Source organism: Arachis hypogaea, chromosome 17 (genome assembly GCF_003086295.3).
Source record: "Arachis hypogaea cultivar Tifrunner chromosome 17, arahy.Tifrunner.gnm2.J5K5, whole genome shotgun sequence".
NCBI lineage: Eukaryota > Viridiplantae > Streptophyta > Magnoliopsida > Fabales > Fabaceae > Arachis > Arachis hypogaea.
In genome coordinates, this window is record NC_092052.1 from 12794193 (window position 1) to 12808775 (window position 14583).

General features: G+C 35.4%; 1 protein-coding gene across 1 annotated transcript; it reads left to right on the forward strand.

Annotated features, from left to right (window-relative positions):
- The first annotated feature begins 12253 nt into the window (after positions 1–12253).
- On the forward strand, positions 12254–13839 carry LOC112762831 (blue copper protein 1a-like). The gene is made up of 2 exons (XM_025808660.2): positions 12254–12482; positions 13431–13839. The coding sequence occupies exons 1-2, from the start codon at positions 12317–12319 to the stop codon at positions 13793–13795; spliced, it is 531 nt and encodes a 176-aa protein (XP_025664445.1). The 5' UTR covers positions 12254–12316; the 3' UTR covers positions 13796–13839.
- Positions 13840–14583: the final 744 nt, after the last annotated feature.

Consider the following 14583-nt stretch of genomic DNA (forward strand, 5'->3'; position numbering starts at 1 on the left):
GCTTCTTGGCGAGCTGGAAGTTTTGAAGGCCGAAGTTGCTGCCCTGAAGAAAGAGAAGTCGGAGTTGTTGGCCGATGCTAAGGGTGCGATCGTTGCCACCGAGGAGATGATGAGGGCTCAGGCTTTGGTGTTGGCTCCGGGTGTGAACGTGTCTGTGATGGGGGGCTTTCAAGACCGTCTGTGATGGCCGAATTGTCGACCTAGAGTAGTTTTACATCTTGTAATTTGAATTTGCTTTGAACTTTAGTCTTTGTTTTAGATATTTGGTTGGCCGTGGGCCGTGTAACCGTGAATTCGTAGTTTTGAACTTTGTTTAATGACTTTTGGGCCGTTCGAGCCTCTTTTGTATATTCCATTTTAAGCTGTTTCTATTTTTTGTTTATTTGTTCCCTTTGTTTGGGATGAGCGGACCATCGTGAGGTCGGTTTTTCGTGGATATCCATATTTCGGGCCTGGGGGTGATCGGTCCCCCAGTTGTGGCCGTGGTTTTGTTCCGTATTTGGGATACTTAAAAGGAAAGAGAAGATAGAAATAGCTTAATGGAATTTTATTGATGGTTGGGCCTCGTTAAAAGCCTCCGTCTATGGCGGGAAAGAGTACCCTAGATTGACACTTAAGCGAAATTTAAATTTAAAATTGTAAAAGGGGAAGATAAGTAAAGAAAAGACATAAAATAAAAAAGGTGACCTAGGGGGGTCGGTCTAAGTATAGTATCATCGTAAGTTGGCGGCGTTCCATGTCCTCGGAATTTCGTCGCTGTTAAGCCGTTCGAGCTTGTATGCTCCCTTTCCGATTGTGGCTTTGATTCTGTACGGTCCCTCCCAATTGGGGGTGAGTTTCCCTTCCCCTGGGGTCAGGACTCCGATGTTGTTTCGCCGTAGGACGAGGTCGTTGGGTACAAATTATTGTTTGATGACGCCGTGGTTGTACCTTAAGCTGACTCTTTGTTTTAGGGCTAGCTCTCTAATATGGGCTATGCTTCTTTCTTCGTCGATGAGGTCCCGTTCTGCTTCCTCGTCATTACTTCCGACCGTTTTCCTGGGGCTTGGGTCTCCTATCTCCACTGGGATGACGGCCTCCGTCCCGTATGTTAATCGGAAAGGAGTTTCCCCGTGGTCGTTTGGGGTGTTGTTCGGTATGACCATAGGACTGATTCGAGTTCGTCGGCCCATAGTCCTTTGGCTTTGTCGAGCCGTTTTTTGAGTCCTTTGACGATTATTTTGTTTGCAGACTCCACCTGTCCGTTTGTTTGGGGGTGTTCTACCGAGCTGAAGCGGTGGGATATACGTAGTCTTTCTAGGAATTCTCTGAATTTTTTGTCAGCGAATTGGGTTCCGTTGTCCGAGATGACGATCTCGGGGATCCCGAATCGGGTGATGATCTGTCGCCAGAAGAATTTTCGGCATTGGGTTGCCGTGATGGAGGCCAGGCGCTCGGCCTCGATCTACTTAGTGTAATAATCTATGGCGACGATGAGATATCGGAGTTGATCGGGTGCCGTAGGAAAGGGTCCGACAAGGTCGATCCCCCAGGTGCCGAATGGACGCTCTGCCGATATGATGCTGAGCTGGTGCGGGGTGGCCTGGTGGATGTTGGCGTGCCTTTGGCATTTATCGCAGTTTTTTACTAACTGCATGGAGTCCCGGATAACCGTGGGCCAGAAGTAGCCGGCCCGGATGACTTTCTGGGCGAGGGTTTTACCTCCGATGTGGTGGCCGCAACAGCCTTCGTGGATTTCGCGGAGTATGTACTCCGTGTCCCCGGGTTCGACGCATTTGAGCAGGGGTTGCGAGAATCCGCGTTTGTATAGTTGTCCTGCGACAATCGTGTAGTTGGCGGCTTCCCTTTTTGTCCGTTTTTCCTCTTTGGGGTCTTCAGGTAGTGTTCCGTCGAGGAGGTATTGTAGGATAGGGTAGGTCCATGATCCTTGGTTGGAAAGTGTCAGGCAAGCGTTAGCCGTTGTTGATATGGATGGTGATTTAACGACTTCTTGAATTAGCGATTTGTTGCCATGTCCTGGTTTGGTGCTGGCTAGCTTGAAGAGGAGATCTGCTCTGGTATTTTGTTCTCTGGGAACGTACCGTTTGGTGATGTGGTTGAACCCTTCTTTCAGTTCGTTCACCTTGGCGAGGTATTGTTGGAGTAAAGGGTCTCGCATTTGGTAATCTCCGTTGATTTGGGAGCTGATTACTTGCGAATCGGTGCTTACTTCTAGGACTTTTGCTCCGACGTCCTTGGCTAGGGCTAGGCCTGCCAGGAGAGCCTTATATTCTGCTTGATTATTGGACACTGAGAATTCGTATCGTACTGACTGTTCGATTACGACCCCGTTTTGGCTTTCGAGTATGACCCCGGCACCCCCGGAGGTGACGTTTGATGAGCCGTTGACGTGCAGCTTCCATGATTAGGGAGTGGGGTTTCCCGGAGTCATTTCGGCGATGAAGTCGGCCATGGCTTGTGCTTTGATTGCGTTTCGGGGTTCGAACTTGATTTGGAATTGGGACAGCTCGATGGACCATGCTAGCATTCTTCCCGCTAGGTCGGGCTTTTGTAGTACCTGTTTGATCGCTTGGTCGGTCCGGACCGTTACGGGATGGGCCTGAAAATATTGTCGTAAGCGCCAGGAGGCCGTGAAGAGCGCGAAGGCTAGCTTTTCTAGGCATGAGTAGCGAGTTTCTGTGTCTTGTAGGACCTTGCTTATGAAGTATATGGGCTTTTGTTCTTTTTTCTCGTTTTCGCGGATGAGTGCTGCTGCGAGTGCCTCTTCCGTTATGGAGAGGTATAAGTAGAGTGTCTCCCCTGTTTGGGGTTTGGCGAGAACTGGTGGTTCCGCTAGTACTCTTTTGAAGTGCTGGAATGCTTCCTCGCATTTTGCTTCCCATCTGAAGGGGGCTCCTTTCTTCATCATTTTGAAGAAGGGGATTGCCTTTTGTGCTGATGCCCCGAGGAAACGGGATAATGCCGTGAGCCAGCCAGTGAGCTTTTGGATGTCGTGGAGGTTTTTTGGGTTTGTCATATCGAGGATGGCACGACATTTCTTCGGGTTAGCTTCGACTCCGCGTTGCGTGATCATGAAGCCGAGAAATTTTCCTGCTTCCATTCCGAAGGCGCATTTTATTGGGTTGAGTCGCATTCGATGCTTTTGTAGGGTGTTCATTATGAGTTTGAGGTCGCTGATGAGTTGCTCGCCTGATTCAGTTTTGGCGAGCATGTCGTCTATGTAGACTTCTAATTTGGATCCGGAGAGGTTTTGGAATATCTTGTTGACTAGTCTTTGGTAGGTGGCTCCGGCGTTCTTCAGGCCGAAAGGCATGACTGTGTAGCAGTACGTCCCGTCGAGGGTGATGAATGCTGTTTTTTCCTCGTCGGGTTGGTGCATGGGTATTTGATTGTAGCCGGAGTATGCGTCCATGAAGCTAAGGTATCGGTGGCCGGAGGCGGCGTCTACAAATCCGTCTATGTTTGGTAGGGGAAAGGCGTCTTTTGGACAGGCTTTGTTGAGGTCCGTGTAGTCGACGCACATTCGCCACTTCCCGTTGGCCTTTTTTACTAGCACGACGTTTGCTAACCACGTCGTGTAGGGTAGTTCTCTGATGAAGTTTGCTTCGAGTAGGGCTTTTACTTGTCTTTTGACTTCGGCTGCTCGATCTGACGACATTTTTCGTCTCCTCTGTGCTACGGGTTTGGCGTTGGGGTCCGCGGCTAACCGGTGAGACATTAAGTCGGGGTCAATCCCAGGCATGTCGGCTGGTGTGAAAGCGAACAAGTCTCTATTTTGTTTTAGGAATTGGGAGATGTCTTCTTTAAGGTCGTATGGGAGGTTCCTATTGATGAAGGTGTATTCATCTTTGGTTCGCCCTATCTGTAGTTTTTCCATGTCGCCTTCTGGTTCTGGCCTAGGTTGGCCGTCTTGTCGGGCGTCCAGGTCGGCTAGGAATATTCCAGCCGCGTCGCGGGACTTTTTTTGTAAGGCCAGGCTGGTGTTGTCACATTCTGCCGCGACTTCCCAGTCTCCGTGGATAGTCCCGACGGAGCCGTCTTCCGTTATGAATTTCATAAGGAGGTATTTGGTGAAGATGATGGCAGAGAAGTCATTGATTGTTTTTCTTCCGAGGATGACATTGTAGGCGGTGAAATCTTTTAGGATCACGAATTTGGAAAGAATTGTCATCCTTTGGTTGCCTGTTCCTATGGTGAGGGGGAGGGTGATGGAAACGTCCGGTTTAAGGAAGTTGTCCCCGAGTCCCGTGACACCGTTGCGGTGTGTTTGGAGATTTTCGTTGCGGAGTCCGAGCTTGTCGAAGGCTCCTCGGAAAAGGATGTTGGAGTCTGCGCCAGTGTCCACCAGTATTCTTCGAACTAGTCCCGTTCCGATTCTCGTTGAGATGACGAAAGGTGCATCTTCGACTGAGGTGCCGTGCTGGCAGTCCTCGGGTAGGAAAGTTATAGTTTTGTCGGCAGTGGTGGTTGGAGCTTGGTCTCTGACGGCCAGGACTTTGAGGTCCTTTTTTAGTGTTGATTTCAACTTGCCTGACACGTCTTTGCCTGTGATGACGTTTAATATTATGGTTGGGTTGTCTTTTGGACTTTCCCTGGGGGTTGTTTTTGCGTTCTCGGGTTGCGTCCTTCTCTTTCTGGCGACCTGTCTGCTACCGCGCGTTTTGGTTCTCTGATGATTTTGGTGAATTATGGGAGCTTGCCGTATCTTATGGCTTGTTTGAGGGCGCCTTTGAGATCAAAACAGTCTTGTGTCCTGTGCCCATAACCTCGGTGGTAGTTGCAATAAAGGGTTTTGCTGCTGCCCGTTCTTTCTTTCAGTTGCCGCGCTTTTGGGATAATACCTCGATCTGCTATCTGGTGGTATATCTTGGTAATTGGGGCTGTTAAGGGTGTGTAATTTGAGAACTTGCCGATTCTGGGTGGTCGGTTTGTGCTCGTTGGCTTAGGGTGGTCCCTCTGACTTTCTCTGGGTGGTGGGTTATGTCGGGGCGCCGAGTTGCCGTTTTGGGCGTTGCTGTGCTGCCGTTTATTGGCGGCGACAACCTGACTGACTTCTTTGTCGTTGATGTAATCTCTAGCGACGTTTTGGATTTCGTGCATGGTCTATACTGGTTTGGTGGTAAGGTGTTTGCGAAAATCTTCGTTCATGAGTCCGTTGGTTAAACAGAGGCTCGCAACGGAATTCGTGAGTCCGTTGACCGTCAGACATTCATCATTGAAGCGGTCGAGGTATTTTCTTGTGGATTCGTCTTGTTTCTGTGTGACCCCTAGTAAGCTGATGGGGTGTTTAGCTTTAGTGATCCTGGTTGTGAATTGGGCCATGAACTTTCGCGAGATGTCGTGGAAGCTGGATATGGATCCGTTTGGCAGAACGTTGAACCATTTGATTGCCGGCCCAGCTAGGGTTACCGGAAAGGCTCTACATCGGACTGCGTCGGCTGCCCCTTCCAGGTTCATTCTGGCTTCAAAGGCGGTTAGATGTTCCTGGGGATCTTTGGTTCCGTCATACTTCATGTCCGTGGGTTTATCGAAACCTTTGGGGAGTTTTGCTTTTAAGATCCTTTCTGTGAAGGGAGTAGCTCTCATGATTGTGTGGTCGTTTCTCGTGCGCTTAGCTTCTCGGTGTCGTCAGTCGTCGTCCGTGTGAACGGGGTCGCGGGAGATACTGCGGTCGTATCGCTTGGCATGTCGCCGTTCTGGTGATCTGTCGCGTCTTTGTTCACGCGAGGTACTTCTACCATGTCTCTTGGCGTGTCGCCGTTCTGGCGATCTGCCGTGGCGGGATCTGGATCTGGAGGTCGCGTGACTTTCGTTTCCGTTGTTGTGTTTATTCTCGGTGGCAGAGTTCTTGGATTATTTGGGCTGACCTATCTTTCGGATTCTTGGGATGTCGGGTTTAAGTGACGATAGCAGCGTTTTCTTTGTCATGGACGGCGCTTGCTATCCTTCCGTGGAGTATGGCTTCTTGGTGTTCGGAGGTAGGGTTACGTGTTCTGGAGTCGTCTTGGCGGCTGATAGAATGCTCTTCAAATCCGTCCGCCATTCCGACTCAACCGGCGTTGTTCCCCACAGACGGCGCCAATGTACAAGATGTCTCCGGTATAGGTTGAGAGGTGGATCGGGAACTTGCGAGTTGAGGTGGATGCCGGATCGTTTGACTGGAGCAACGGGCGGAGGTACTTGCAAAGACACTCCGACGCTCAAGTCAGAATGGATCTAAGAGGTATAAGGTGTGTGGAATGAATGAATACCTGGAGGGATCTGGGTCCTCTTATTTATAGGTGATGGTGGTTATCTTATCTTATCTTGTTTGGTTAAGATAAAGGAGGCGTTGGTATTCAAAAGTCGGTTAGGTGTCTTAGAGGGTCGGCTTTGGTCCTTCTAAAAGAACCTGGCGGGTCGGACCCGAGTTACCGGGTTTGGGTTTGTTCCCGGATCGTGGATCCGTGGGTCAGATCCGTAACAATATATATATATATATATATTCAATTTTATTTGTTTTTCCACCTTCAAATTTCAGTTGTGTTATTCTGGTATTCTCACTCAACTTCCTCAACATAAAATTGAGTGAAAAGGAATTACATACTGTAATAACAACTAACACAACCAATTTATCATTTACACATAAGTTGCAGTAGCTAAATAGGATTTATTTTGGAGCGAGAACATCGGCATATAAATTCCAGCAACTTAGATTTTGGGCCAATTTAGAAAATTTTAGAAGTTATTTTTTTGAGTTTTTGATTTATAAAAGATAGTAATATTAATATTTGATATAATTTTTAAAATTAAATTATAGTTTTCTAAGAAGCTATTTAAGTATTTATAGAAAAATTAAAAAAATATTTTTTTTATAATAAAAAATATTTTTTTATCACTTTTTTTTAAAATAAATACTTTTAAAATTAAAAAATTAAACACAAATTAACTTATTTATAAGCTACTTTTAGTATAAATATTTATTGTTTAAACTATTTTTCTAAAAGGAATTTAATTAAACTGTTTATTTAAACTGGTTCTTATATTAATACATACTATAATTAATTGGTATTAATGATTAATTATTAGTGAATCTCATCGAATATTACTTATAATGAAAACAACTCATCTTTAATGATATTTAATAATTTCTTTAAATGACTTTATTTGAGGAGAGAGTGAGACATATAAAAAGTAAAAACTTGTACAAGAATGTATCACCTTAACATGGTTGAGATTAAAATGCTGGGAAAATTTTGAGAATTAAAATATTTCAGCTATAAGTAGCTAAATGTTTTTAAAATTGACTTCATTTATATAATTCATTTATATTTTAATTTTTCATTTTACTCTTTTATCACTTTATTTATCACATTTTTAATGGCTCTCACATTTTAATCATAATAACATATCCTTAACTAATTTATTGATTTATCTCATTATCATTGAAAACAGATAAAATAACGTTAAGAGGTGAATTGGACAATTTTCAATCTTAGATATCACAACACATTATACACTCATTCACATAATATTTAAGAGTTCATATTTAATACTTGATGTATACACTAAAATTTGAACCCAATTGCAATATATTAAAAAACATATGATTTAACCAGTTGAACTAGGTCTCAGCTGCAGCACAATCAAAAAGCTTGATGCATCAATTCTTAGAGAGATAGTGAAATGGGCTTTGGAATAGAAGGTGTTACATGTGTTGGATAAACATGTGCATGCTAATTGGTCTCCTTCATTGAAATTTTTTGAGTTTGATTTCAGATTCATGTGATGAAGTTATTCACAGTGAACCAATTTTTTAAAATATGAAAAATCACACTAGATCAAATGAAATATGATAATAAATTAATTTAATTTCATATTATTTCACATATACAATAATAAATCATGTTTTTAAATTGTTTTAATTTTTCTTTTTAAAGGTATTATACATTTAAATTACATATAGTTTTTTAAATCACGGTCATCGATAATTTAAAAATTTGTTTCATATTTTTCAAAGTGGAACAATCATTTATTTTAGTTTTTTAATATAGGTGTTTTTAAATTTTATCTGAATTTGAAAAAAATGTCAAATACTTAAATTAATTTATTCAATTACTAAATTTATGGGTTAAGTATTTTTTTCGTCCCTAAAGTATTGGGTCAAAATTAAAATCGTCCTTAACTTTTTTTTTCTTGTTAATATCATCCTCAACATTACAAAATGTTATAAAATCATCATTTTTCTAATTTTTTTTACCAAAATACCCTTCACCTTAATTCCACCATTCACTCTCTGGAGCTCACCTTATTCTAGATCTATTCATGTAGTTAGCTTTTTTTCTCTTTCGTGACTAAATTTGTGTCAATAGTTATTTAAAAAAATTTTCATTTATTTTTTGAATTTTGACATGAAATTTTTAGTTGTTACAGATGGTTCTATTGTTGATGAATTTGTGTTGCTACTTCATTTACTAATTTGCAATCCTATAATTTTTGTTATTGCTGATTTTGGATCTAAAATCATAGTTGATGGTTATTGAATTGTTATTTAATATGAAATTTCTATTGATTTATTTTGTGATTATTGCTGTTGTTGCATCTTCTATTGGGAGCTAGTGAGTTTTTTTGTATTAAAAAAAAGGGAGAGGATTCAGGTGAGAAGTAAAGGGTTGGGAATAATAGGTGAAGTGGTAGTGATTTAGGGTGATAAACTGGTAATAAAGAGAAAAGAAGGTGTGATGGTGATAGTAGTAACGATGATGGTATAAAGAAAAAAAAAGAGGGAGATAGAGAAATTCAGTAATTGTGTTAGTGGTGAAGATGGTAGGAGAGGGTTAAGGTGGTTATTATTATCAGGGGTAAAATTGTCTAAAAATATTATTTTTTTTGAAAAGGACGATTTTATAATGTTTTGTAACGTTGAGAATGATATTGATAAGAAAAAAAGATTGTGGACGATTTTAATTTTAACCCAAGACCTTATGGATGAAAAAAAATACTTAACCCTAAATTTATTCATAATATCCATAAGTTCATATACATAACATCCATAATTTCATATTAATAACATTCATAATTTTGTACTCATAATTAATAAATTTTTATAGTTAATATTACCAAATTTTAAATTATGTGTCTTATTTTATTTTTTAAATTATCTCATATGTGTATTAATGGATCATGATTTTAATTATTTTAATATTTTTTATTTAATATTCATATATATTCTTATTTATTGATTTTAATAGGATGAGTTAATAATTATTTTTAGAAATTTATTTCTTAATTTTTGTTTATATTTTATTTTAATAGTCTATATGTAAAATATGAATGATATAATAAAGTTGTTAAAATTATCTAATTTAGCATCCATAATTTTATATGTATAACATCTATAATTTTAAGGGTAATTTAACATAAATAAACCAACATTCATCCAATATTACGTATATCACCTAAAATGAAAAACGTAACGTGAATCACCCCAATCACATCTCTATGCAAATCGAAACAGATAGATTAGATTTAGCTCTCTATATAAATCGAAACAGTTTGGTTCGATTTATACATATTTGCATGTTGTCATAGTAAATCTAATCAGGCTGTTTCGATTTATACATGCATGCATGCTGTCCTAGTAAATCTAATCAGTCTGTTTAGATTTACTAGGATAGTATGCATGCATACATAAATCAAAACAGCCTGATTAAATTTACATTTCGATTTTCAATATGTAATTTGAGAAAAATAATTAACATACTATATTAACAAAATTATCATAATTTATAAAATTAAGTATAAAAATTATTTCTTTAAAATATTGATACACTATATATACACATTCATTAGGATTTTTTAAATAAATATTTTATTTATGGATATAGGTAATTTATAGCATATTTATCAATTTTTATTTTTTTACGTATTTCATTTATCGTGTAAACAAATTAAGATTGCTTATATCTCATTTACACGGTAAATGAGATAAGATACGATTTTATTTGGCATTATCTTATTTGCAAATGAGATAATAGAATTTTAAAAAATACACATAACGAGATAAATTCATAGTTATCTTATTTATACTATAAACGAGATATATGAAGTTATAAATATAAAAATATAACTTTTGAAAATAATAAAATAATATTAATAATTTAATTTAGACTAATTTAAAAAATAAAAATTGATATATTTTGTTACTATTTAGATCGACTTTAATTAAATTATATCTTATCTATATTTTAAATTTTAAATTAATAATTTTTTTCATATTTATTTATACTGAACTATTTAAAATATATGGTTTCAAATAATAGTAGAGATAGACTGTATCAATATTTTAAAGAAATAATTTTTATACTTAATTTCATAAATTATGATAATTTTGTTAATATAGTATGTTAATTATTTTTCTCAAATTACATATTGAAAATCGAAACGTAAATCTAATCAGGCTGTTTCGATTTATGCATGCATGCATACTATCCTAGTAAATCTAAACAGACTGATTAGATTTACTAGGACAGCATACATGCATGTATAAATTGAAACAGCCTGATTAGATTTACTTTGACAACATGCAAATATATATAAATCGAACTAGATTGTTTCGATTTATATAGAGATCTAAATCTAGTCTATCTGTTTCGATTTGTATAAAAATATGATTGGGGTGATTCACATTACATTTTTTATTTTGGGTGATATGCGTAATATTGGATGAATGTTGGATTATTTATGTGAATTACTCTAATTTTAAACACATAATATCTATAATTAATGAATTGGTGCTAATTTAATATTTATTATTTTATTTTGCAGGTCAAAAACTAATAATTTTGGACAATTCTAATTTTTAATAAATAGAGACTGATAGGACTAGTATTGGGCTAGCCCAATTAGAGAATTATACTATAAATAAGAGTATGTGTAATAATGTAAGAGAGGCATAATGTAATTGAAAACTCTACTTTCTCTCTTTGGCCCTAATACTAATGATTTCTCTTCTATTCTCTTTGATTATCTCTAATTCTCTCTAGTTCTTGATACAAATTCGTATCAGAGACTAATTAAATTTAAGATATTTTTATTTTTTATAAAATGTATTGAGATGATTTAATTTTTTTTAGGATTAAAAATATCAGAATGTAAAATTTTATTTGAAAAAAAATTACAGAATTATGAATGTAATAATGAAAAAGGATTTTTTGAGATTTGATTCATAGTAAATTTTGAATTAACTTTTGGTATAATTAAATAAGAGAAGATCATTATAGAAAAATATTAATTGTGTCAATTAATTTATGAGTGATTTATACTTTTTTATCAGTGCAAATATTATTGATCATGTATTTTTATTTATTGTCTATAATGTTTTGGCTATCTAATATTACTCTTTAGAATAATATAACCACGATGACTATTTAAATTAGAGAGCCACTTCAATAAAGACGTCTAAAACGTTTTTTTTAAAGATGTTTTCTTATAATTAAAATTTTACATATATAATCGATCAAATCATATTATTTTTATTAAAATTAGGCCAGACAAATTAATTTGACTGAAAAAATGATAAATCAAATCTTGAACTGATCTAAATTAATATTATTTTTTATAAAAAATGACTACAATATCCTTATTATAGAAAATGACTACAATACCCTTATTAATTTTGAGAACTCTAAATTCTAACCCTTTATTTCTCTGGTCATAAAGTTAGGATTTAGAGTTTTCAAAATTAATATATATAATAGGAATATTTTAGTTATTTTTTATAATAAGAGTATTGTAGTAATTTTTTGTAAAAAATAATATTAATTTAGACCAATTTAAAATTTAATTTACCATTTTTTTGGTTAAATTAATTTGTCTGACCTAATTTCAATAAAAATAATATGATTTAATCGATTATATATATTAAATTTTAATTACTATAAACAGTCTTTTAAAAAAAATATTTTAAACATTTTTATCTAAATGGTTTCTTTAAATTAACATATACCATAGAAATTTCTTAACATGTCCTAAATTATTTAAATTAACATGTAAGTAGATTCCTATCCAAGTTAATTCTATTCGGCATGCCGTCCATAGCCGTTTGTGTCTGCATGCAATACCCTAACATAGTAGTTATAAGTTATAACTAACATTGGAATATAAAATTATAGCTTGGCTCTTGAACTCTCCTTCAAAAGTTTTGTATAAATATATGAACCTACATATGCTATCATTGCCACAAGTATTCTGATCAAACATATTTAAGGTGATATTCATACAGCAAAAAAAAAAAGTTCAAAGATATATAGATATATATCAAATTAATAATTTAGCTATGGGTCTTAGTCGTCTCAGCATGCTTGTGGTCATTGCCACCATTTTCCTTCCTTCCATTGCTATTGCAACTGAATTTATTGTTGGGGATGATCAAGGATGGAGACCAGGCTTTGATTACAATTCTTGGGCAGCAAGCAAGGTCTTCCATGTTGGAGACACACTTGGTAAGCTAATCTCTCATATTATGTAGTGCAATAATCATCAAAAATTCTCTTTTATTAATAAATTATTAAGATTTCAATTTTGGATAACTTCAACAGATTTTTTACATTGTCATCTAACTAGAAAAACATTTATATGCATGTACCAATTATGTCCCATATGAAACAAGTCAATACATATTTGTTTATTATAGTGTGAAACACGAATCTCATGTGAGTTAAGTGCCACATCTAATGAACGAAATGAGGTGTTGATAAATGATAACACATCTTATCTATTCATATTTATATTTGTTTATTATATTATTGAATAATGTGTGAACAATGTGAATTAATAGAGTTAAAAGAGTAAATTAATCTTAAATTTAATTAGTAGCATTAAATTAGAATATAGTGTATTTTTATTTGATTGGTTGGTTGTTTATATTGTTCAAGATGGTCATTATTTATCTAGCACTCCCCTTTTCAATATATATTATATATTCGAGTAATTATTAAGGTTTTTAAAATCAAATACTTTAGTTTTTCAAATTTCAAAATACACAAAATAATCTTTATTAACATTTATCTCTATCTCTCTAATTTAATCCGAAAAGTGAAGTATAAAACAGTCTCCATATTATTTAAAAAAATCTCAAACTGATCTCTAACAAGTTTTAAAGATTTTAAAATAGTTATTTTAATTAAACGAATCAAATTGAAAAAAAAAATGTGTTGTCTAACAGAGATAAATATTATGATTATTTTGTGTATTTTAAAATTTAAAGAATTAAAGTGTTTAATATTAAAAATTTCATAAACTAATTTAAATAATTATTTTTTATATTCTTATATATTCTATAACAATAGTTTGATTAAGTTGGTGACCAACAAAATATCTCTATCTTAAATAAATATTTTTTTATATTATTTGCAAAAACTGAAAAGTATAAAAACTAAAAAATTTTGCAGAGTTCAAGTATGGTGTTGGAGAACACAATGTGTACAAGGTGGATGGAAGTTCATTCCAGAGCTGTACGGTACCAACAAACAGTACACCAATGACAAGTGGAGATGACCATATCTTGTTGGCAACTGAAGGAAAAAAATGGTACATTTGTGGTGTAGCTGGTCACTGCTCTGCTGGCCAAAAACTCGTTATTACAGTTTTGCCAAACTTGTCTCCAGCACCAGCTCCAGCTGGACCATCACTTTCTGCACCGAGTGCACCTGCACCTGTAGGATTTGTGCCTGCACCTGCTCCTATTGAACAGGGTCCATGGTCCACGAAGAACAAGAATAAGAGGGCATTTAAAAGATTCTTTCAGCATTATTGATTAATTAAACCTCTTTTTGGGGGATGGGGGGATTTCATTGTTGCTCTGACTTTAATTTAAATTTTACTATATTGTTATGCTTGTTTTAATTTGGTTTAATTTCCTCAGAATAAATTATTGGTTCTGTTTCAATATTCATATATACTGGAATGTTGTTGTGATTGCATTGTATGCTCAATCCAACTTCTATTGAAATAAAAGGATTTTCCTTCCTACCATATATATCATTGTTTTATCTTTCAATAATGTTATTTGTTTTTACCTTAGCTTAGCTATACTCTCTTATTACTGAATGTTATAAACTGCTAAGAGGATAGAGATTTTATTTGAGACAGAGACAAATATATACAGCACCAACTCATTTTATCAATATTAACTAAAAAAATTAGATTAATATTTTATTTTTATATTATTAAAATTTAAAATTTAATATTTAAAATAAAATAAATTGTTAATCAAATATTAATAAAAAATAATAAATTTTATCAATTATGTAACATTGCTTTTATATATATACTAAAGAGCACAATCTCAATTATTTAAACATTATAATAATATTGAAGTATAGTGTTAATCGGCAATTACTTTTATATGATTAGAGGCTTGAGTTGTTCTAGTTAACTGGACTCCATATATATATATATAGATTTTAATTACAACTTCGGCTAGGATCATTTTCTGAACAGTACCTAGCTTTGCTCCCATATAAATTTGATGCATTGCTCTTCAGTCTTCACGCTACTACGTACCTTTTGATCTTGAATAGATTTTGTTGATCGTTGGTGAAA